Here is a 26,011-nt window from a genome sequence, read left to right as displayed (position 1 = left end):
CCACGTAAAAATATCTTTATCCTTCGGGCCAGCCCTGGGAGAGCTGTTAATCAGCTCAGTGGTCTGGTAAAACTAAGATATACTTAACTTTTGGCCAGAATTCAGTATTCTATTCCATTCTGTTCAAGTTGATGGCTTCCACTCAGCAGTTGTGAGGCTGTGAAACCCGGCTTAAGTAAATCCTTATTTGCCCTGGGGACTTCTTGGCAAATCTTTCCATGAAATCTTACGCTTTGTATTAATGCCCAAACAACAACACGAAAAGGAAGGGAAGAAGGTTAAAAAAAAAATAAAAAATGGAGACAAGCAGAAAGATCAAAACATGTCGTCAACACACGTCGACAACTTATCGCACACATGCCCCAAATAGGCTGAATACAAGTTGGTGACTTGTTGGTGATCCTAACCGGTGCTCCATACGATTATTCAACATTTGCCTAGAGTTCGTTCTCCAGTCACTGTCGTCGCCTAGTTTGTGATATGTATGTGATGAATTATCAATTTGTTTATGACATGACGTAACTTTACTGTGGACTCACCCGAAGAAATTAAGGTCAAAATTCGTCATTACAAGAGCCTATTACTCAAAAATGAAAAATGAAATAGAAATTATCCATAATAATGCAACTGAATAAGAAATTTAGTAACTTAAGACTAGATCTTTATTCTATAGAATGAATAATGCATATGATGAATAAAAAGGAATGCGTGGATACGGAAATAACAATGGTCTTTAAAATATTTATTTGTAAAACCGGTTATTAAATCTTTGCAATTCATATATATATATAGATAGATACAAAACAAATGATGATTTGGGAAATCAACATATCATAATTAAAAGTAAGTTAGGGGTCCATTTTTGAGAGGGGGCGGGAATGTTTGTATAATGCTAGTATAAAACTATATTTGCTTGATTCACTTCTTAATTATATCTGCTCTCTCTCTCTCTCTCTCTCTCTCTCTCTCTCTCTCTCTCTATATATATATATATATATATATATATATATATATATATACACATATATATATGTAATTGTGTGTGTGTGTTGTGTGTGTATATACATATGTACTATATATACATACATATATATATATATATATATTTTATATATATATATGTGTGTGTATATATATATATATGTGTGTGTGTGTGTGTATGTACACAATTTTGATTTAAAATTAATGGTAATAATAAATGAAATTATAAACTTGTATGTGTGACAAGAAGACATTTATTCGTATTAGAACTGGACATCAACATTGATAACAGAATGAAATGCGTAATGAAACAGAAAAATAAAAATATATAGGACGGGAAAAATAGCAAATGGGTGATCAGAATTAAAAAAGGGTCAGAATAACCAAACTGTACAGTACAGGTGTGGAAAGGAGCTGAAAATTTATTCAAGGCCTACCTATCTTGACCTGAGATTGAATGAATGAAGATGGGTCGTTCCGGTAGACTAATTTTGATCTCTCGTATCGGAAGACTATACTCTGTTTTTTTCCATCTGTCCATCCGCCTGTGGTGTTTGCGCATGGTAACACTGCGTCCCGGGCTTTAAATAATATCCTATTTCGAATATTAACGGTGTAATTCGCATACAGTAAATTTTTATACCACTTTTCAGTTGCAAATGTACACCAAGATATCCTTTCATATACCTAAAACTTACACATAGCGTAACTATTTAAAGCCCGGGACACAGTGTTACCATGCGCGACCACCACAGGCGGATGGACAGATGGAAAAAAACAGAGTATAGACCTATTGTACTGAACCTCATAAGTTCAAACGAAGATGCAGTGCATTGCGACTCTAAAACAATTCTTCTTGCATTTTAATAACTTAATTGCCTTTTTTTTATACATTTATCTATTCATTTGCTTACTTATTTCTTTTCCTAATGCCTCCTGATCTCCACTTTCTGCGTTTCCCGTAACCATCTGTTACTTCTTTCCTATGAACGCCTTCATATTCTTGGGAGGCTTGCATTTCAAGTCAAAGGCCCCTTGGGGTGAGCTTGTTCCGCATGAATTGGCTTCCTCTTGTAAAATAATAATAATAATAATAATAATAATAATAATAATAATAATAATAATAATAATAATAATAATAATAATAGTTCATAAAAATCTCATAAGAGCATGAGCCACTAAAATGGTGAAGAAATCCACAATGGAATGTAAATGTAACTATATAGATATATATATATATATATATATATATATATATATATATATATATATATATATATATATATATATACACACACACACACACACACACACGAGGGCTTCGAAAACTTGCTGATCATTTTCATTTCACTCTGACTGAGCAGATTCTCAAAAGCTCGTTTATATATATATATATATATATATATATATATATATATATATATATATATATATATATATATATATATAAATTGGAGCTTTCCTACATAGTGACCCACAGCAAAGTTCGGGGGTTGTTATCCAGGACTAATATTTCTTGGGGGTCATTTATGATATTCAGCGTTCTGTTCATGTCTTAACCGTCACCCCCAACGGGCTTGTACTGAACAAGCCGCTAAGGTGGATAAATACCGGGTGAACACCCTTGTGGGGGTGGGGTGGGGTCGCTATCTAAGAAAGATCCTATTTACACCTCGCTACTGTGAATTGCTCCACCATCAATATTAATGTTCATCAAACCTTTCATATTCACTGAAAATTCCACCTGATTTATTCATGTTTTGCCAATCTTTCTTGCATACATTTCTCAGTCCCGCTTGTTGCAGGAAATCGATAGGTCTAGAGTTTATATCAACTTCGTCGCTATCACGATCATGAAAGCCGTCAGCTTTGGTGTAGTGGCGAGGCAGGTGCTGTCATCCTAAAGAAAGAAGAAAAAAAGAAAAATGTATGCTTTTAGATTGATAACGTGAAAAGCGGGGTAACTTTTGTGCGTGAACAAACGCATTCTCTCTCTCTCTCTGTATATGGTTCTAGGACAAAATCCTCCGGAGGACAAAATCCCCCAAGTTTAAAGTCATAAAAATGTAAGCAACCAATAATAGTAGTAACTTGTTTCATATTTTATTGCTTATATATATAGTTCCAAACAGAAATATATTAAAATACTCGTACAGTCGTTTGCTAGTTTTACATTTGTTATTGCATATATAGTTCTAGTTAACTGAATATTACTGATAAAATTTGTTTTTAACTAACTTCAGCGATTATTTGTTGTGTGGTCTCTTCTGTTTGTTGTGCACGTTCTTTCATTTCTTGAAATACTTTTGCGGCTTCACATTTCGCTGTATCTGGTGCGTGTGTAGCTCTGTAATTCTTCGATGACTTCACCCTGCCTCACTTTGACTTTTGCTTTACAGGATGCTTTAGCATCGCCTTCTTTCACATTCGTTTGATGCCACACCGTTTGCCAATTCTTTTTGTTTAAAATCAATATATCCTTCACGATGCAATTTCACCTGTCCTTTATTGCCCTTCACAAACTCCATCTTCTATGAGTGGAAGTACTAAAGTGATTTCTAAATGAACTCTTTGTAAGATGTAGTTAAACTATGTACGTAAAAAAAATTTCGCCTTTTAGAAAAATGAGCAAACGACTGTACTGCTATGACTAAGATTTAGTTAATGTAGCTGTTAGTAAAGAAAAAAAAATACTGCCTTGTTAAAAAACAAGCAAATGGTAGAATAAAGGGGAATTCTGGCAAAGGGGATTTTGTCCTACGGGGGGATTTTGTCCTACGGGGGATTTTGTCCTCGAGGGATTTTGTCCTCGGGGGATTTTGTCCTACGGGGGATTTTTTCCTTGGGGGATTTTGTCCTAATACCCTGTATATATGTATATATTCAAGATACCGGAATGCGTATGTATTCAAGCGTATGCCTTCGTGTTAGCGTGCGCAAAGGATAAAGACTCTAGGAGACAGATAACCTGAGATATAAAGCCCTTGTATATGCGCTACACTCTGTATCATGAAAGTTTAAACACTATTATTTTATGAAAGTTCTAACTGTCTACATTATTTCAAGAAAGTTCAAAGTGTCTACATTATTTTATGAAAGTTTAAATTCTCTACATTATTTTATGTTAGTTTAAATATTTTATACATTGCCTCGGGGCAAGAGATGAAACTTTAAGCGTTCTACATACCTTCGTGTGAGAGATGTACTCCGGACAGCCGAGCTCTTTCACGCTGAGCTCCATGACGTCCTCAGTCTGGCCGTTGGAGCGAACGCAGTTGTGCTGAGCGAAGGACTTGTAGGTCTCCCGGTCCTTGAAGTCCCTCAGCCAAGACCTGAGCCACATCAACTCGCAGTTGCACACCAGCGGGTTGTCTGTTCGTGGAAAGAGAGAAGGAATTAGGGGTTCGGTCGAATAAATGAAAGCAGCAGCAACATCAGGTTCGTACTAACTCTCCTCGGGATTTTATCTTGGCTACAACTAAAATGATGGAGTACTAGTTTTGCCTGGTTCAGTCGTGGTCTTCTGATCTCCAAATTCATTCCTGTTCTCTGCTACTGCTGCTGCTGATCCTGAATTCAGGTTTTATTTTCTATTCTCTCATGCTTAATTGTTTATCACCTTTTCCTGTAACACCCCCTGTAGGTTTATTTCTCTTCTCTTCGGTATATTATTAGTCTGTTGACTCTGTCAATAAGGGTTTTCAGCTGCAGATTCTAAGAAACAGCGGGAAAAGGCAAAGCAAAGAGAACTGCAAGGGAATGACAGTTATTATTATTATTATTATTGTTATTATTATTATTATTATTATTATTATTATTATATTATTATTATTATTATTATTATTCAAAAGATGAACCCTATTCATATGCAACAAGCCCACCATAGAGGCCACTGACTTGGAATTCAAGCTTCAAAAGAATATGGTACCAGCTCATTAGGAAGTCAGAGAAGGATAAGAGATATACTGAGAGAGATCTCACTTACTAAAAATGAAACATTAACAATTAATAAAAAGATAAAAATTGTATTAAAATGCAAAGAGAATAGCATTAGGGTAGTAATGATTGCATCTTCGCTTGAACTTTTGAAGTTCCAATTTGTGGAGAACAAACTGCCATTTGAAGAAGTTTAATCAAGTCAAATATAAAAATATGAAAAGTTTTAAAAATTATGAAAAGCTTTAGAAAATATGAAGTTTGAAAAAATAAGGAAAGTTATGCAAATATGAAAAGTTTTCGTACTTTCAAGTAATTGGACCTTATTGAATCTTCCATGCATCTCATCTTTGTTACTGAGAATGGTTGATAAAAATTACCTGAAATTACTGGAAGTTTAATCTCTTACGCTGGCTGTTTTTATAAACCTCAGTTCAGATATTTCCTAATTAAAATCTGGCAAAACTTTTGGTGTTATTACCTGCATACACATGCAAGTACTCTTTATTTAATTTCTTGATGACCTAATGGGGGTGGTTTCCCCATTTACTAACCAGTGATTCTTGGTGATTTACAATTCCAGAGTGTTTTTAGTAAGCCACTGTTACACAGCTTCTCTGCTGATAAATCCAGAGCGGTAGGTATCTTTTTAACTCACATTTATGTCTTTTTTTTTATAGAAAGTGGCGAAAAAAGGAATGCAATTTCTCACAGGAGTAGCTACTTCTTGAGTCTTACTCGTAACAAGGCTCTTTCTCTTACAGACAGCGCTCATACAGAAGGAAGGAATATAGAATTTAGACCAAAGGCCAAGCACCGGAACCTTTGAGGTCATTCATCTCTGAAGGGAAACTGAAAGTTAAAAGGTTACAAAGGTGCAATAGGATTAGAGCATCGCAGTTTCACTATGAAACAATTGTTAGAGAGTGTGGAAAGTCGGATGGAGGAAAGATAATATGAATGGAGGTACAGTAAAAGGTTGCAGCTAGGGGTCGAAAGGACGCTGTAGAGGACCTTCAGTGTTGCCTACAGTACACCACGTGAGGTACACTACCCACTGTCCACCCTTCGGATGCGCTCAAACAGAAGCCAGTCCCTTACGACCGGTGCAATAAGACCTTTTTTTTTTTAAGATAGCACTCAAACAGATTTTCGCATATTTGATAGTCCTCACTTCCTCAAAGACTTCTGAAACAGACCTTACTTTTACGAAAAGTCCTCGGACATTCCAAAACTATTGCATACATTGCTCAAAGTGAGATCACCCGCTGAACAGATCTTACCTTCTCACAGACATAGCCTATATGGCATCCCTGCTTTGCAGTTAGTACTACAAATTACGCAGTAGCTACTCAGTACCGTCACTTACATTGGCTTTTTACCCACACAGACAATTCAGAAAGACATTCTCTCAAAGACCTTGCTTCTCTCTCTCTCTCTCTCTCTCTCTGACCACTGGCAGATAACACCTTCCCACTCTCCAAGTATACTTACTGGAAACGTCGATCATGGTCAGAGTATCGAGGATGGGGAGCACCGTTTCCTCCGACAGCGTGATCAGGTCATTATGCGATAGCTTCAGCCATTCCAAGGAATGAAGGTCGAAGAAGGTCATCGGTGGAATGTCTTTGATGCTGGCACGATCATAAAAAAATATGAGAGAATTAATACATTTCGGTAGATGCCTTCCTCCAAGCTGTTTATGCTATTGGAAAATTATTCTCATCAACCTGTTCAGAAGTATTTTTCAAGGGCAAAGTTCGTTAGTTTCTGTCTTCTTCAAGCCTAAATTAATTTCCCATCATTACCAACGGCCCTGTCCCCATCCACGACTATGTAATCGTCTCCCTTTGCATTTACTCAGCTCCCGTTTGGGAAACAAAAGAATAGGCCAACTACCAGAAATAAGTCAGGCTTTCTCATCTGACGTGAGACCTTTCGCCTGCGTTATACATATTTCATAAGTGGCTCAGAAAACTTATTCAATATATGACAAAAAAATAAAATAAAAGCTCGTTTGAACATAACATTTCGATCTTAGCACTACTTGTTTTTATAGTAACTAGGAGCGACACTGATGGTTGATCAACCATTGCATTTGTAAACAACCACAAATCGTTGGAGAATGGTGCTTTGCCTTTCAGTCTCAGTGTCAAACACTCGGTGTAAACCCGCCGTCTTTCGTCTGACTGCTGTCTCGTGGACGTTGACGATACCTAGTCAGTTAATTCTCTAGTGTTCTTCCCTGATCTGTGATGCGAGTGGCACCTTAATACCTATGAGAGTAACTGATCTGTGTACGTAGGTGTGCTTAGAAAGGAGCTTGACCCACTCAGGCTTTGCTAAACTAAGAACGGGTTCTATCATAGAACTTGTATGTGGGCGTATACAGACGGACGTGGGCTGTGTCAGACTCTGGGCTGTGTAAGACATTTCGAGGCGCGTTTGAATTGTCCGAAGAAATGCTTCGAAGCACCGAAGGGGTCTCGTGGTGGCTGCTAGCTGGCCCGAACACGGGCTTATGATAATCCAGCTGAAACAAAAGCGGTTCTGATCTTGAGGATTTCCTAAACAACGACTTCGAACGAGGTGAGATAGTAATACCGGTGAGATCACTCTATTGTCTCAACCACGCAGTGAATAGGGAATATGCCTAAGTCCAGCAGAACCTGGTAGGGACTGTTTAAGCGTTCATTGATGAGAGTAGGATGTAGGCTACGTTGACAAAAATCGTGCGGCGGCAGTCTGGATTGGAGAATAGGTTAGGTTGTGTGTGTGTCTGTATATATATAATATTATATATATTATATATATATATTATATAATATATATATACTGTTGTATGTATTATTTATTTTATATGTATGTATGATGTATGTATTATTATGTTATATGTATGTATATTGTATTCATAGATGTATTATATATGTATGTAATATATGTAATGTATATATATATAGATAACCATTCTGAGTATACCCGTGTCCTTTGTATACTTTCATAAGTAAATTTGGTAAGGAGTACCTTGGCTCGCTCTTTGGTTCGCCAGTTAACACGTAATGAATTTTCTGAGATCATATTCCCTTCAAAGCTGCAATCGTTAAGCTAATTTTAAAAAAAAGAGGAAGTAGTAAGTGTTTATCCACAACGCAGGCAGCCTGTCTCTCCGACGTTGTAACACTTTATATTTATATCAACAATGTACTGATCGTTTCTTGGTTTGAGATTAGTGTACAAAAATGACTTTCGTTCCTTACTAACGCTGTGCCAAAATTCAGGACAGAGTGAAGCATGCTCTCGCTCTTTTGACGTTAAGAGTAGGAACAATCTCTGAGCCTGCCCTGTACTTTCCACGGATTCAGAGGATTGTAACGCATGATTTCACGAACTTTCGCGAACAATAATAGTCTGACTTCTTGGGGTCTTCCAGAAAATGGGACGTCTTTGTTAACCGCAAAAAAAAAAAAAAAAATAAATAAATAAATAAATAAATAAATAGTCTGCACCGATCATAAAACTTTTAGACTCTCGTAACCTACCACTTGGACTGTGTAGCAAACCGCAAATCATCAGAAAGAAGCAGTTGCAGGGTAAGATAAGTCTTAGTAAGTTCACGTTGCAAATAACCGTTTGCACTTGCTGAGTGAACTATGTTTCAGTAACCCAGTCTTATAGAGAGTGCAAACACCCGTTTTCTCTGAAAGGGCAAATTGGGCATTGATTCATTGGTATCACAGGCATATGCACGGATTGAAGGCCTTGGAAGCTAATTCTTTCCGAGATAGTGTGTTTTATTTTAATAGAGTCGGAAATTAGGTTAAAATCCCGTGATTATTGCTGGCTATGAACAATTAGTGGATTCACCTTATCCTTGGATAGGCGAGTTCATTTGAATCAAATTGTAAAAACTAAATATTTAGTTTTCGCACAGGTATTGTTTTATTTTAATATTACATTTTGTACTGAAAATATCAGTTACCTATGTTTTTTTGTCTGCTTTGAACGTTTAAAATCCAGTTTGTCAGCGAACGAGTACTTTTAGAGATAGTGGACCCCACCTTTACATCTTATAATTTGGGGAACCACAGTAGGATTTTCTTGTGGGGGAAGGGGTAGGGCTGGGGTTGGAGCGCGTGTCGGTGATGGAAAACACTAACGAGTGACATACCTACAAGAACTTAAATCCAACTGGTAGTTTTCCTTAAGATTCAGGTAATTTTGTGGAAATTTCTTCAAACCAGATCAATAGTAAGGACATAGTACCCAGGTTAGGTTAGATATGATTTTTTAGGCCATTTGCTGGAAAAAGGTAAAATGAAGATATTTATGTACCTACGCCTTACCTTGATATACACAGGCAATGGAACATTTTCTTTCTTAAAGATAGTTACAGGTGTGCAATCCACATCTCGGAAAAGGGAAAGAAAATATTTATAAAAGTCTTAGCTTGAATATAAAGAAAATGAAACATTTTTTTTATTCATAGAGAACTTTATAGTATGGGAGACTTACTTGTTTCTACTCAACATCATGAACTTTATGCTTCCTCCGTATCCTTCAAATGCATCCTCAGGAACGTGGACGATTCTGTTGGAATCGAGATCCAACTGACGCAGATTCTGCAGGGTTCGAAGGGCGTGAGAAGGGATGCCAGTCAGACGGTTGTGTCCCAGTTCCAGCCACTCTAGGTGATCTGCAAATGGCAGAAAGAAATGCAGGCTCGGTCGAAGGAACGTTTTGTTCAAATTCGTTTTAAATTACTATAAATATTATATTATTATTATTATTTATTATTATTATTATTTTATTATTCCATTATTATATTAATATTATATATTATTATTATTATTATTATTATTATTATTATTATTATTATTATTATTATTATTATTATTATTATTATTATTTTTTTATTTATTTATTTTTTTGCTCCATCACAGTCCTCCAATTCGACTGGGTGGAATTTATAGTGTGGGGTTCCGGGTTGCATCCTGCCTCCTTAGGAATCCATCACTTTTCTTACTATGTGTGCCGTTTCTAGGATCACACACTTCTGCATCAGTCCTGGAGCTACTTCAGCCTCTAGTTTTTCTAGATTCCTTTTCAGGGATCTTGGGATTGTGCCTAGTGCTCCTATGATTATGGGTACGATTTCCACTGGCATATCCCATATCCTTCTTATTTCTATTTTCAGATCTTGATACTTATCCATTTTTTTCCTCTCTTTCTCTTCAACTCTGGTGTCCCATGGTATTGCGACATCAATGAGTGATACTTTCTTCTTGACTTTGTCAATCAAATTATTATTATTATTATTATTATTATTATTATTGTTATTGTTATTGTTATTGTTATTGTTATTGTTATTATTGTTATTGTTATTGTTATTGTTATTGTTATTGTTATTGTTATTGTTATTATTGTTATTATTATTATTATTATTATTATTATTATTATTATTATTATTATAGAACCAGCCCATTACAGGGGCGCCATTGACTTGAAATTTAAGCTAACAAAGAATATGTTGTTTATTGGGAAGATGAGGTAAAAAGAATACTTATTTGTGCACGTACTTATAAATAAGAAACATTACTTTGAATCTTCGAACTTTCCTTTTAGATCAATCCGTCTAGTTCATTTTTCGAGCTAAGAACATGTGAAGAATATTCGTACGAATTGTCCCACCAGAAACCCTTTATTTAAGGCAAATTTTATATAGGCATAACGTCGTTGTGGTTAAAATCTGGAAGTGTGAATGTACACCATGGATTCGGCATTGTAATACTGTTCGTTCTGTTTTGATCAAATTACCACAAATCCATAAACAAATAGTAGTTATATGTTTACCCTTGATTCTCTGTTGCCAAGCTATCAGCCAGTATGCATGCAAAGTGGCCATATCTGGACATTTGCTAAAAAACCGTCTATTTGTGAAGATATTTATCATGGTGCTTTTTAATTTATTACCCCTTTTTTCATGCCTGTTGCAAAGAGTGGTATTCAGTTGCCCTTTACATTAAAAAATGTGGTTTGCCGTCTGCTGTTAGCTACCTTAATAAGCACCTCGTAGTCCTATGAATGAATACTTTACCTTTGTGTGTTTAAACTTAAAATATTCTGCGTTTAATTGAGAATCCCTTCGTTTCCCTCCCCTCATGCAGAACATGAGAGAATATATGCAAAGCCCAAATTTAGCTGGTATTTACTAGAAACGATTATCAGGAGATGAATCAGAGTTTCAGGACAATAGGAATTTGAATGGTTGATATACCTAATCAAAGATGACTGAACATGAACCTGTTCATGCTAGGTTTTAGTCACATTAGCTGCTCTACTACGATGATAACGTGCGCATGTGAAGCTCTTTTAGAGAAGAATTCAATTAGATTCGATCCTATGGTTCTATTGATATATATCATCACCTTCTAAACCTGCGAAGGCGTGTTCGCTGATGTTGGCGATGTCGTTGTGCTTGATGTTGAGAGAGTTGAGTGCAGTGAGCTCGCTGAAAGAGTTTCCCTCCAGCGATCGGATCTTGTTGTTCTCCAGCATCAGCATGTCCAGTTTGTTCAGACCTGCAATGATGAGCATCGTTTTCATTAATTGTGGTTGAATGGTGTCCTTGAAATTCACACGAGCACCACGTCTTAGCTTTCCAGAGGGTGAATGCCCCACCCATGAGTATGCGGATCAAATTTGCTGTTTTGTGAAACGAACAAGCACAGATGCCAATAGTCCCTTGCATACACATTTTTTTAACTACCGGTTTCCAGCTGGCGCCAAGTTATTTATCCTAATGTGAAGAGCGAAGGTTTCTTAGATATGAAAAATACAAATTGATTAAATATTTGTCAAATCTTCACTCGTAGGAGCGTCGTACAGTTTGTGAGGGTTTGAATTTTGCCTACAATTCTATGGAAGTTCTTGCTCATTTGTAGAATAGCTACAGATGTCAGTTCTCTGAATTATTTTTTGCTAAAACAATCTGTTTTGAGCATTGATCGTGTCAGAATTCTTCTGTTGAGAGCACTGCTTGTACCAGAAAAAAAACTATAAACATGGCTTGCCTGAAGCTTATTGATAAAGGGTAATGTAACCGAGTTGATCTGGGACTGTCTAACCTGGGTAAATAGTGGCTTAGCTATCGTATCTTGCCCTTAGCTTTTGACGCCATTGTAACAAATGTAAATCAAAGTGACGTGCAATTTGAAATCGAGATTTCTACAGCAAGAAAGTGACAGCTGAGTACAATAACATGAAGCATTTGACACTGATTTTTATTTACATGCAGCTAAATGCCCTGGAACTTACCTGTAAAATCCCCGACCCTTATTCTCGATATTCTGTTTTCGCTGAGAGTCAACACTTGGAGCTTCGAAAGAGCTTGCAAATTGGGTACATCCTCCAGATGATTCTTGCCAAGGTTCAGGCGGATCAGTTTGCTGCGAGAGAGAGAAGTGGCGAGGTTTTTCAGTTTGTGGACTTGATAGAAATTCGTTATAGAGGTTGAGAAAACGTTACAGCGTGTTAGGAAAGCAAACGTTGTTACCTTGGAAATGATTCAACCTAAGAGTTGCCATTATTGTGTAGAGAAACACGTCCACTTAACAGACCTCACCTTGGCTGACTTCTGTACTCATCAGCTACCATGTTATGATTAGTTTTTTTCCTGTGCTACCATTTTAGATGTGACATGAAACGTTTTTAGATATATTTCAAGTGCATGCTAAAGTGTAAAGCATAGGTTGGTTTCATTTAGAAACTATGTGGGATTACTGTTAGCCGTAAGATATCTTGAAAATGTTCGAGTGCAGGCTGTCATATAGGGTCTTCGTTGCTAAATGGACTTTGTTACTTATCGGAAATTGTCTGCTAGGTTGAGACTGAATTTGCTTCAATTCGGGAAAAAAATTCGTGATTTCTTAATGGAAACTTGGAAATGTCTAAGTACATAGAAGAATATAGTAATATATAATATATTATATATATTTATATATTTATATATATATTATATATATATTATATATATATTTAGATTTATTTTTTATATATATATTTATATATATATATATAGATTATTTATTTATATATATATATATAATATATATCTATATATATATATATATAGATATATATATGTTTTTTATTTTATATATATATATATATATATAAATACTATATTCTTCTATGTACTTAGACATTTCCAAGTTTCCATTAAGAAATCACGAATTTTTTTCCCCGAATTGAAGCAAATTCAGTCTCAACCTAGCAGACAATTTCCGATAAGTAACAAAGGATTTGAGGACTGATACTTACTCGCCCGTCCCAGAGAAGGCGTTCTCTTCAATATGTTGCATCTGATTATCGTACAGCGACACTCTCTCCAGACCTCGAAGACCGGAGAAGGCAGACTGACCGAGGATTTTGATCATGTTGTAGTTGAGGTTGAGGAAGGACAGACTCTGAAGGTGTTCCAGGGCCGCCGTTGGGACCTTAAATGGTTCATTCGAAAAAGTAAAAGATGAAAATTGAGTCCACCTTTGCATATTTTGGAAATTTAGAAACGGAAATTTGTGTTACCTATATATTCTACCGAAATTTGAGTGTCTACAATAGTTTAGGGAACAATCATCAGAGAATGCTAGATTAGTTTTCACAAACTTGCTTGAATGGTTAAAGAACCGAGACTAGAATGTTGTCAGATTTCCTTCACTTCAAAACCCTCAACTTTGCTGAGCATGAACTGACAGAGTTGAGAAAGTTGCCCAACCTAGAGAGAGGAGGAAGAGTTTATTGCCAGATGAGGAGGAGAAGAGAGAATATTAAGAAGAGAGGAAGAGCTGACAGTGAGTGGAAGCCCCTCCCTTCATGCTTACTCAGGAACCACCAGAGGCCTCCTTACCGTGTGCAGGTTGTTGTAGGAGAGGTCGAGTGTCTGCAGCGTGCCAGCGAGCGTCCTGAGAGACGACTCTTCCACCACGCTGATGTTGCTCCTGCTCATGGTCAGGTGTTCGACGTTGAGGCCCAAGAATAGGTAATCTCGTACCCGCTGCAAGTCGCAGCTCCTAAACATGAGTCTGTAGATGATGTTCGACCTCTTCTTCAGCACCTTCAGGCTCTGCATGATCTCGGTCTCGTTGACGTTCTCGCAAATGACGCTTGGACCTGAAAACACAGGCAGGCGATAGTGTCCCTGCTGAAAGCCAAAACTCTCTCTCTCTCTCTCTCTCTCTCTCTCTCTCTCTCTCTCTCTCTCTCTCTCTCTCTCTCTCTCTCTCTCTCTCTCTTACCTCTAGACTTCTCCTTGCAAGTGCATGGGTGGATGTCGCTAGCTGGAAGACAAGTCGTACCTTCGGCAGTTCTCGCCTCCCCGAGGAGAGTGGTGATAGTTATCATGATCACCGCCATTACCTTCACCCCACTTGAGATGTTCCCAGGTCTCGCTGACATTTTGGAAGTGGCTGGATTTTACAGGGCGCCGTTGTAAGACAGTGTCTCAGTCAGTCACCCAGCGGAGTTTGAACAGCGTTGATGAGTTCTGTTGGGATGGGGCGTTACACAGAAATGCCCCTTCCGGGCCTCTCGAATGTAAATTTTAATGTTGTTGCCTTTTCGTACCTAAAAGTAAGAAAAATGGAAGTTTTAATAGTCGGTTTACTTTAAGGTTTATATTGCAATGATATTTGGAGATACCAAAGTTAATTTTAGTAAATATGTGCGGAGAGCAATTGCTTACGTCAATACAATCTGTGTCAACAAGTTGATCCCAACAATTCATACAAATGTAATGGGATTTCTGGATGTAAACTGTCACTAAGGCTGGATCAGTCTTTTTGTATGTCTGTCTGACCATCCACTTTTTAGGGCTTAACCTGACCTTGTGCCGGCCAAGAGTCTGTATCATGACGTGAACTTCTCGAGGAAGGTCTGTCTACCTTTAAAATTTTGTCGCAGGTACCATAGAGTAAGTAGGATACCTAGACCGTGGCCACCGTATAACTAATCGAAATTCTATCGTGAATTTGTAAGTTATACTCCCCATAGGGGGATGGGACTGTCAGTGCACCTCAAGCTGTGTGTTGTAGGCATAACTTAAAGATCTCTGCAGCATCTTCTCGGGCCTTAGCTGCAACCCCTTTCTTTTGTATTACTGTAGTATCTCCATTCAAAATCTTACTTCTTACTTTCAACACACTCCTAATAGCAGTTGTAGTGCAGCAGATGAAATATTTTTTTAAACTAAAATACTTCAGTTAATGATACAAATACGAAACTTGACACATCTCCATAGGGCACTTTTTGAAAGTTACTGGGTGTCCACTTAAAATTCCAAAATGGCTGCTAGTCAAGGTTTTAACATGAGAATTATGTGCCTCTGGTCATGTTTTTATGCATTTTTTGGGGGGTTACACACATTTCAGGTAGAGTCAACAATCAAAAGTAATATGCATTTCTGTTAAATATTTCGTTATCTTCTTTATCTTCAGCTTCCCTTATCTTTATATGGGGCTGCTGTTTGGTATTAGTCTTCTCCATCTTCTGCAATCATGCATCATTACCTCCTTCACATTCTTCTCCTGCATGTCCCTGTTAAATGTGTCTCCATCTCATTTTTGGTCTACCTCTTCTCCTTGTTCCGGGCATTTTAACATGCCCAAACCATTGCAATCGTCTCTGTTGCAGCAGCTTTGATATTTCTGTAAATTTCACCATCTCTCTTATGAAGTCCTTCCTTATCCTGCCTCCCCTTGTCACTCCACACATCCAACGTAGCATCCTCATTCTGCCACTTCCATCCTGCTCACTTGTGCTTTCTACAGCTTTACATTAATTTTTTTGTCACATAGCACACCTGATGTTTTCCTCCAATTGCACCAAGCTGGTTGTGTTCTGTGGTTCTCTTCCTCCTCCACAATCAGTGACATGCGACCCAAGGTACTTAAAGGATGTTACTCTTTTTGCTTCTTCCTGCTCTAAGTTGATGCTTCCCTCTTGGCCTCCTCCATTCACCTACATATTTTCAGCTTTTGCTCTGCTTATCTTTAGGCCTCTGTCCTCCAATGCACTTCTCCACAACTCCAATTTCTTGTCTGCCTCTTCCTTATGAGGTTGTTACTAACACTATGTCATCTGCAAAAATATAAGGACTCCTGGCAGAACCCTGGTGGAGCCCAACTTTCACCTCAAACATGTCTGTTGTTCCCACTGAGCTTCTTACCTGCGTTGTTTCTTCTCTTTACATATCATTTACAATTCTGACATATTTTTCTGAGACTTTTTTTTTTTCTCTCTCGTACACCTCCAGACTTCTTGCCTAGGCACTCTATTATATGCCTTCTTAAGATTATAAATACTAGATGGAGTTCCTTTCCTTTTTCTCTATATTTTTCCATGATTTTTCGTAATACAAAGATGGCATCTGTTGTCCTTTTTCCTGGCATGAACCCAAACTGTTCGTCACTTATAGATGTTTCATCCCTTACCCTTGCCTCTATTATTCTTTCATAAATTTCCTTGGTATGTGCCATCAGTTTTATGCGCCAATAGTTGGCATAATCTTGAATATTCCCTTTATCTTTGTAAATGAGGACTAGCAAGCTGTTTCTCCAGGTGTTGGATATCTTCTGCTGGTAGAGCTTATTGAACGAGTCCCACAAGATGTCAATTCCTTCCTCTCTTAAGCCTCTCCATATCTCGACTGGTATTCCATGTGGTCCCACTGCTTTAACCTTCTTCATTTTACTTAGTGCCTGCCTCACTTCTCTCCGACTAATCCTAGGAACTTCTCTATCATTTGCTACTCCATCCCCAATGATACTCCTGAGATTTTCTTCAATTAGAATATTTTCAAAATACTCTCTCCACATACTTAATTTCCCCTTCTTTTGTTAGAACCATACAATTTCTATCTTTAATTTGCTTAATGTGTGTGAGGTCTTTTGTTGCTTTGGTCATCCTGTGGATGTTTCTTTGGCACTCTGGTGTGTCGACATTCTCACACAGATCCTTGAAAGCAGCAGCCTTTGCTCTGGCAACTTGTTGTTTTGCAACTTTATTTGCTTCTTTAGATGTTTGCTTGTTTTATTTGTTCTGTGTTTATCATAATTCTTTTGGGATTCTTTCTTTTTCTTGATCTTGTCTCGTGTGTCTTCATTCCACCACTTACTTTCTTTATCTTTTGGTGGACCTTTGCCTGCTGTTTTGCCTCAAGTTTCCTCCCCATGCCTTCAGATCATTTTGCTGTTAAACTTAACCAATCATTTATATCATCTTCCAACATTATTTCTCTCAGAACATTCTCCTTAAACCTAGATCTCAACTTCGCATTTCCTGCCTTCTCTAGCTCCCGCCATTTAATCTTAGGGTTATTTTTCCTCTTTTCCCTTCATCCCTTTTCGGGTTGAAAAGTCCACAACTTTGTTGTTGGCTAATATTCTCTCCATATATCATTTTACAATCCTTTACTTTCTTTAGGCGTTGTCTCCTACAGAGCAGAAAGTCAATTTGACTCTCTTCCACCACTTCTATATGTTACATAATCTTTCTTCAGGAAGTATGTATTAATTAGTGCCATATCAAACGCCACTGGAAAGTCCTCTCCCCCATTCCTAGTCCTCCGTGGATTCTTGAAATCACTCTTCTGTCTATACCTATATGTCCATTTAAGTCTCTACCCAGTACAATTCTCTCTTCTGGGATTGATGTCAATACTTCATCCAACCCCTGCCAAAAAATTTACTTCAATTCATCATCACATCTAACTTGTGGGGCATAACCACTCATCACATTTAGGACTCCCCCTGATAAAATTAATTTGATCTTCATTATCCGACTACTACCACTTTAAACTTCCACCAGTTTTTCCTTCAGTTCATTGTTTACAACGATGCCTACTCTACTTCTACCATTCTCGTCTGCCTCACTGTACAAGAGCTTACATCCTCCTCCTATTGCCTTCGCCTTTATTCCCTTGCCACCTTGTTTCTTGGACACAAGATATCAACTCTCCTCATATTCATCATCTCCGCCACCTCTCTACTTTTTTCTCTCATACTAACCACATTTAGTGTCCCAATTCTAATCATTTGGACTTGCTTCTTTAACCACATTCGTTCACACTGTGGTAGCCCTTGCTTATTTATTGGAGAGGTCAGGTGAGCCACTTGCATGTTGCTTAATCAGGGTACGCCCTGGCATTTTCTCTGAATCTGGGTTCGACTAAACATAGTTCTGGCATTGGGTTTTTGCAGTCAGATGTCCTACCTGTCATTAACCCCCTCTATTTACCCAGGCCTTGGCCATGCACCAAGTTGGGTAGGATTGTCCCCCCCCAGGTTAGATTTCTGTTAAAGATTTCATATAGATGGCCTCCAATATGGCAGCAAAAAACCTTAAATAATTGCATCTCAGTATTCAGTAGGCATGGAAAAATGTCTTCCTGTTCATTATAGTTTACAAGTCTATAAATAACTTAGTTTTAGTTGAAAAGAGTGAATGTCAGCACACAACCAAGGCACATTCGTGACTTCACTGTTGTGTAACTCAGCATGGGGTTTAGTTTCAGCTATTTTTGCTTTAATTGCGCTGTACCTAGCATTGCTTTAGTGTAGTTTAGTGTCCCATTTGTTGTTTCAACAGCCCCACATCAGTTATCTGGTACAAAGTATATATATAAATATATAGTTGGTAGATCTATTTCAACAGCCACGCCTGAATAACAGGAGGTGCCAGCGCAGGAGAGCTAAGCCAAGGGTAAGTGGGGCTCTACATGGCTTGTTCATGTACTTACTTGGATGGTCTACAGATCACATGGGACTCAATGGCACTGTGTGAATGATCGCGCTAGGTGTAGGGTGAACGAACCTAGTTGTATCTCATACATCAATGTGCACAGTAGATTATTCGGTATAAAGATAGCCCATTGGCCTTAGTCAAGAGCTCATAATGGCAAAAGTAAACTCGATCAAAGGCAAAAGGAAGATCAACTGGAGCAAATGTTGTCTTTGCCAGGAAGACGAGACAAATGAAGGTCTAACTTCACCCTTGGCCCTTGTACATCATAATCCTGAATGAGATGGGTACGTAATGATGTCAACCTATGTGCCATTGTTCCAGGAGATTGGCAAAATGCCACTTAACTTTGACCCGGCAAGGCTGGATGAAGGCAGTCACATAGAGGCAACACTGTGACAAAACATGGCAAAATACCACAAGAGCTGTAGGGTCATGTTTGATAATGCAAAACTTGAATGTGCAAGGAAGTGAACATCTACAGTTAAAAATAGTGAACCACACGAAATAAGCCTGTTACAGAACCATCAAAACTGAAACAGCTGAAAGAAGAATGTCAGCTTTTCTCCAAGCTATTCATTTCCTGTCAAAGCAGGGAATGAGACCTGCAGGAATTCTTTAAGCACGAGAATCGGTTGTTCCCAGCATCTTTGAGTGGGGGTGGAAAGATTTACAACTGTCAGAAGTCCCAACTCACCTCCATACTTCAGAAACGCATCTCACTTCCAGACCAAAAGCCAGAGGCTGATGACATCATCATTGATGGTTCGACTTTGGGCCATGCACTGCTACCCAAAAGATCTAAGACTTTTGTAGATTATGCAGCCCTTGACTTTCTGCCAAGAATTAGTGCCTATGCTAGTGCATACAATTCAACACATATTGTCTCTGATGTTTATAATTTATCGTCTCAAAGCAGACACAAGGTCCAAAACGGCACATATGGGAAAACGCAAGGTGACAAAAAAGAACACTATTCCTTCAAACTGGCAAAACTTCTTGATGCATAACAATAGCAAGTCATAGCTGTTTCACTTCCTGGCAAACAAGATTGGTCAAATGACTGCACCAAACTTCGTTATTGTGACCAAGGAAACCCAAGTACTTAGCACTCAAAAAAAGTCTACTTGAACTGGACAAATGTTCTCATGAGCAAGCAGACAGCCGCATCTTTGTCTATGCCAGATATACTGCAGGACAGGGGAGCAAGTCTACCATGGTCAAAGCCAATGACACAGATGTCCTTGTCATTGGCCTGAGTGTGTTCCCAACTCTGCAAAGCAGGGGTTTGCAGCAACTGTGACTTGCATTTGGCCAAGGGCAGAACCTTCAATGGATTGGCATTAACAACCTTTACAACAATGTTGGTCAAGAGAAGACCAAAGGCATACCATTCTTCCATGCATTTTCATGTTGCGATGCATTCTCAGCCTTTAGAAATAAAGGAAAGAGAATAGCATCGAAGATGGTGATTTGAAGATTCTGGAGAAGTTTGTGGTCCTCATGAATGACAAGTCAAGCACTTTTGACAATGTGGATGAGGCCAGGCTTGACTTGTTTGCCAGAGAGCAGAGGCCATATGAAGCCATCCCTCCCACCAGAGCAGCTGTTTCAACACACCAAACGTTCAGCATACCACGCAAGTTGTATATGGGGTCAGGCAATTCTGTGCCAGACAGAAGCACAGAGTCCAGCTGACTAGGGTTGGGAAAAATTAGTGGAGACTGGAAAGTTTTCTGGACAGCCAACTCCCCCATTGCAAAGAGTTGTGAACAGCTTACAAAATGTGGCTGCAAGTCTGGTTGCCATAGCAGGTGCGAATGCTACAGGATTAAGCTTATATGTGTAGCTTTGTGTAGCTGCAAATATGAGGTGTAATCATAATGTGAGGTGTAACTATGATGTTGCTAATGATGCTTCGTATACATCTGAATGAGAATTTCGTCACACTAATGGGTGACACCATACATCTTTGAAATCTTGTGTTCATTTCAGGCTTAAAAAAACACTGTCACAGTGCTTGAACGTGGATAAGATACTTTATCATACTCCATTGTAGTCTTGTGCGTGTATACTTTTCAGTAGCATTATGGGGTCCCTTTTCAAGATATATATTGATAATAGCCCAATAAAATGCTAGAAACATATTCTCTGGCCTCATAAATGTAGGCATAAATATAAAATTCATGTCTATCTTTCTTAGTTGCAGAGTTATCTAGCAAAATGTTTCATAGCGGCCATATTGTACACCATCTTTATCACGATGGTAAATATGGTAGTAGGAGCTCTGGTGATATCTTCAATTAGCTCTTCTACCCAGGAAGACATGATTTGAATAATGATTGATGTATTTATTTCAACAATGATTTACACTGTGTCAGAAATCGAAATAAATAGTGTCCATATTGAAATTTTGCGTGGACACCCAAATTTTTCAAAAGAGGGGGTTAAAATGAGCACTTGTGCCAAATTTCATGCTTGTATCACAAACTGAAGTATTTTTCTACTTATCTGATGCACTATTGTTTCATAGTGCAAATGCAACATTTTCTCTGTTACACCTTTTAAGCCTTTATACTGTCAATTTCCCTTTCAGTACCGAATGACCTAATAGGTCCCAGCGCTTGGCCTTTGACCTAAAATCTATATTTTATTATTTTTTATAAGGCTCAGTAAATCAATATTTTGAGAGCTCTGTAATTTATGAAATTATTCATTCAGCTAAAATGTGGTTGAAACTATAGGGGCCGAAGGGATGCTGCAGATAATCTTTAATGACGACTACAGTGCACTATGTGGTGTGCACTGTCAGTAGTACCCTCCATATGGGGATAGGTCTACGAGTAATCCATCTGCGAGCTCTCTTGGGTAACGAGTAAGTCATTTGTTTAAAACCTCTGGGATTTGTTTGGTCAAGAACAACGAAAGAAATTATTATTATTGATAATTGCAGGTTTTATTGAAAATAAAGACTTTCAGCTGCATTTATTTTGTATAGAAGTTTCTCTATTCTTCATATTACTGACTTTTCTTCTGTACTCAAATTGGCTATTAAAATAATGAAAGGGGGATTGGATTCATGTCAAAAGTGGTATTTGTCAAATTGAATATATTATACAAAATAAAGGGATCTTAAGCTTAATCGACATAAGATACTAAATGACTCATTCTGGATTCCTCTTGCTCAGGGGTCTTTCCCTCTCTTCTTCTTGCAACGTTTGGCCCTTGAACCAAGAAGGACATTGTCAGGCAGGTGTTGTGGGCCTGAAATTTTTGCGGGAGTCCTACAGTATATGGCAGAGTCTATTGGACAGCATGGGATCCTTAGCAGGGATCCTTAGCAGCGAATTCTGAATGGCTAACTGGCTCAGATGCTGATCCCTTGTTGGCGGATGCCTCAAGATCAGAGGTGAGTCCTATGCAGATGCTGCACAAGTCACTCAGACTGTCATAAGGAAAGGGAGCCTCTCCGTACAGGATTCTGATTGATTGCAAGAGGTGGTTGTATTATGACACTACTTACCAAATTGTCATTGGCTAGTTGCTGTTGTGTGACATTATGCCTGGTGTAGTCTGGTGTTCCTTGGTCTGGGTTGTCTTGTTCAGTGGTCGTATTTGGTGTGTTATTATTTAGTAATACCATGTTGTCTTCGTCTGGGCTTCTCCGTACACTAGTAAGGAGTAGGAAGGCCTTTTGAGTAGTAAGCATAGTCTTCTTGGGTATGGGGCATTGGTGATGATGGTGGTGATGGAGCGTAATTGTGACAGGTGAGGGCATGGTTCTTGATACCACCCTCTTGTACATGACATGAAATCCTTTTTGCGAGCCGCATTGTAGTCATTCCAATATATGTTCTGGGACATCCACACACAGGGCATTGATATTGGTATACTACGCTGGAATGCTTCAGGGGGTGTCCTGCCGGGGGAGGGGTTGTTCCACATTATCAAGTCCCGAATTCTTTTATTCTTTTAATATACAACAAGCTTTATGCTTATTCTTTCCTCGGTGGGAGTGACATTTTCCATCACTCCCACCGAGGAAAGAAAAGCATAGAGCTTGTTGTATGCTACAGGAATAAAAGAACTCGGGACTTGATAATGCAGAACAACCCCTCCTCCCTGTCAGGAGACCCCCTGAAGCATTCCAGTGTAGTATACCAACATCAATGCCCTATCCGCGAATGTCCTGGAACATATATTGGCATGACTGCTATGTGGTTCACAAAGAGGATTCCATGTCACAAGAGGGCGCTATCAAGAACCATGCCCTCACCTGTCACAATTGCACTCCATCCCATGACAGGATTATCAACAACACCACCATCATTGGCAATGCCCCAGACCCAAGAAGACTACTCAAGAGGCCTTCCAACTCCCTACAAATTTATGGAGAAGCCCAAACCAAGATGACATGGTATTACTAAACAATACCACACCAGATACAACCACTGAACAAGACACCCCAGACCAAGGAATACCAGACTACACCAAGCATAACGGCATGGAACAGCAACTAGCTAATGACAATTCGGCAAGTAGTGACATCGTGCAACCGCCTCTTCCAACCAATCAGAGTCCTGCACAGAGACCCTTCCCTTATGACGGTATGAGGGACTTCTGCAACATCCACATAGGACCTACCTCTGATCTTGAGGCATCTGCTAACAGGGGATCAGGAGCTGAGCCAGTTGGCCATTTTTAAAGGTCGTCTGCTTTCCCACCGTTATTCCTACATTGAGGGGTCGGTTGCCTGTTGCGCCTTCTCCACTGCCTTCCTCACATCATCAGGCATAGTTTATTTTTCGCAAAGGGGTTTTTATGACCATATGCCCTTGCTGTCATCAACCACTCTTATTGACAGTGAACCTTGCCTTTGACTAAAAAGTCCACCTGCAAGGCATCATTTTTCCCAAATTATTGGTAGTGAGCCTATTCGGTGGTAGTACTATTACACCCCTACCAAAGGGTCTAGACATTTTTAAAGGTCTGGTGACCCGCAAATTGAACAAGGGATGAATGTGATTGTGAATTTTTTCTGTCAATATTTAGTGAATAAGTGTTTTGCGAAGTTTTAGGGTTTAGTGAGTAAGTGTTTAGTGAATGTTTACTTTAGGGTTTAGTGAATGTTATGTGTATAAGTATTCAGTGAATGTTTAGCAAGTAAGTATTCAGTGAAGGTTTAGTGAGGGTTTCGGGCTTAGTAAATGTTTATTAAGTGTTTAGTGAGTGTATAGGGTTTAGTTGATGTTTAGTGCATGCTAAGTGTTTAGTGAATGTTTATCGTGTAAGTGATCAGAGGATGTTTACTGTGTAAGTGTTTAGGGATTGTTTAGGATGTTGAATGTTTTATGAATGTTAGTGTTTAGTGAATGTTTAATGAAAGATGAGTGGATGTTCATTCACTGTAAGTATTTAATGAATGTTTAGGGGTTGAATGAGCATTTAGGGTTTAGTGAGCATTTAACATTTAATGAGCGCTTAGAGTTTAATGAGTGCTCAGTGAATGTTTAGTGAGTATTTAGTGTATCGTGAGTACTTGGTAAATGTTTAGTGTAAAGCGAGTGCTTAGTGAATGTTTAGTGTTTAATGAATGTTTAGGATTATGCGAGTGTTTAGTGAATACAGTAAGTATTTAGCGAGTTCAGTTTTTTATGAGTGTTTAGTGAGCGTTTAGAGTATACTGAGTGCCTAGTGAGTGTTGAATACAGTGAGTGTTTAGTGTTATTGAGCGTGAGTGGATGTTAAGTGTGAGTGTAGTGAGCGTGTGTGTGTATTAAATATGGACATTTAATGGGTGTAAGTGTATTGTGAATGTTAATGTTTAGTGATTGTACATTACAGTTAGTGTTTAGTAACTGTATGCAAAGAAAGTCCTGTAATTTACAGGAACCATTTATGCTGGACACTGCATAGATCCAAGAGCAGATGCTTAGGCCTTGACCACAATAGTTGGAGTGCTTAGGCCAACCTGTTTTTTAAGGTAATTTTACTCTGTGAAATTGGATCCAGTAATAATAATAATACCAGCAACAGTAATAAAAATAATAATAATATTTTGGTAGAAGACCCTCTTTTATGCAAATACTGTTAAAGAGGATGGCAGAATTAAGCGAGTTGATTTTATATATTGATTTTCTTTATATTTCTTTACAATCCGCTTCTCAGGATCAGTGATATTTCTGAGTAACTGGCCAATATCATATTGGGAATTTCTAGAAATCATAAAAATGCTGAAGGTGGTCTTTTATTTTATTAAAACAGGATCTCAGGTCTAGGTCAAGCAGGGATCATAATCAGTGTCAGTATTATTCTGTAGGCATAGTTCAATTCCAGGCCGGGGTCGACTTTGGTTTACAGCTGGTGTTGATGCTGGTATAGCTGGCATCACGTGACGTTTCGACCTCCTTGCAGGTCATCTTCTAGAAGAGTCGGTAGAAGGACTGTAGTAAGAGAGTCTGTGTGATGGTATTTATAGCGGCTCAGACCTAGAGTTGAATTCTCTTTGGTTGGGCTGGTCTTTGGCGAAGCCGTGGATCTCGCATTGATGGCCGCAGAGATTCTGTCATGCGAGCGCCATTAGTGTGCCTGTGGATGGACATCTGGAATTCTGTCTGTAGCGGGAGTCCTATCATCCTGTGGGGACTCCTGATTATCTGGCATTGTCAGGGGGTCGTTCGCTGCTCTCTGGGCGGCAGTAGGAAGGAGAAACATTTCCTGAGTGATGTTTAAATTTGGTTTCTCCTTTCCTATATGGAGGGCTTCCAGGAGGCGCAGACATCGGGGACATGTTGTCTGGCCGATTATCGCGATATTAGGATAATATAATTCTTTTGTTATGGGCAGTCCTGGCATGGTTAATTAAATATGACTCCTTCTTGGGCGTGGCAGGAGATTCTCTTGGAGAAACGCATGGAGGTCATACCGATGTATTTGCCAAGGCATCCTCGGATCGGGCATGTGTATCGGTAGATCACACTCGTCTTCTTCAAGGTATCCTGCAGGGGGGCCAAAGGGTTGTTTCTCATCACTTGGCTGCTCGTCATCTTCGTTTTGTAATACATTACGAGCTTAATATTTTTGTCTGGGTCGATGGAGCTGACGTTTTCCTCGTCAATGTTTTTGAGGGCTTGCTCGTCCTCCTTGTACCTGCGGTGGAAGTGCCCCTTGTAGAAAAGCTTGATGGGCTCTGGAACGTCGGGGCGGGGTTCCTGGTGGTACCAGGGTTCCATATTCTTCCTTATCGATTCACAACAGCACGACCTGGGCAGTGCGCTCCACCTCATTGCGTGTGTGTTAT

General features: G+C 38.8%; 1 protein-coding gene across 6 annotated transcripts in view; it reads right to left on the bottom strand.

The window, feature by feature from the left end:
- Positions 1 to 2,401: 2,401 nt before the first annotated feature.
- The window catches only part of LOC135213737 (insulin-like growth factor-binding protein complex acid labile subunit), a 50,637-nt gene continuing 27,027 nt past the window's right edge, over positions 2,402 to 26,011 (bottom strand). For all 6 annotated transcript variants that reach the window (XM_064247852.1, XM_064247856.1, XM_064247853.1 and 3 more), the window contains 9 exons: positions 14,211 to 14,538; positions 13,823 to 14,085; positions 13,237 to 13,412; positions 12,232 to 12,362; positions 11,343 to 11,495; positions 9,430 to 9,610; positions 6,412 to 6,551; positions 4,169 to 4,353; positions 2,402 to 2,881 (listed from right to left, as the gene is read on the bottom strand). In XM_064247852.1, coding sequence (XP_064103922.1) covers positions 2,807 to 2,881; positions 4,169 to 4,353; positions 6,412 to 6,551; positions 9,430 to 9,610; positions 11,343 to 11,495; positions 12,232 to 12,362; positions 13,237 to 13,412; positions 13,823 to 14,085; positions 14,211 to 14,370 — 1,464 coding nt within the window. In that variant the 5' untranslated portion in view covers positions 14,371 to 14,538 and the 3' untranslated portion in view covers positions 2,402 to 2,806. The remainder of the gene's footprint in view (positions 2,882 to 4,168; positions 4,354 to 6,411; positions 6,552 to 9,429; positions 9,611 to 11,342; positions 11,496 to 12,231; positions 12,363 to 13,236; positions 13,413 to 13,822; positions 14,086 to 14,210; positions 14,539 to 26,011) is intronic.

The sequence above is a fragment of the Macrobrachium nipponense genome, chromosome 43 (assembly GCF_015104395.2).
Source record: "Macrobrachium nipponense isolate FS-2020 chromosome 43, ASM1510439v2, whole genome shotgun sequence".
NCBI classification, from domain to species: Eukaryota; Metazoa; Arthropoda; class Malacostraca; order Decapoda; family Palaemonidae; genus Macrobrachium; species Macrobrachium nipponense.
Note: the sequence above shows the minus strand (reverse complement) of the source record. Positions and strands in the feature narration are given on the sequence as shown.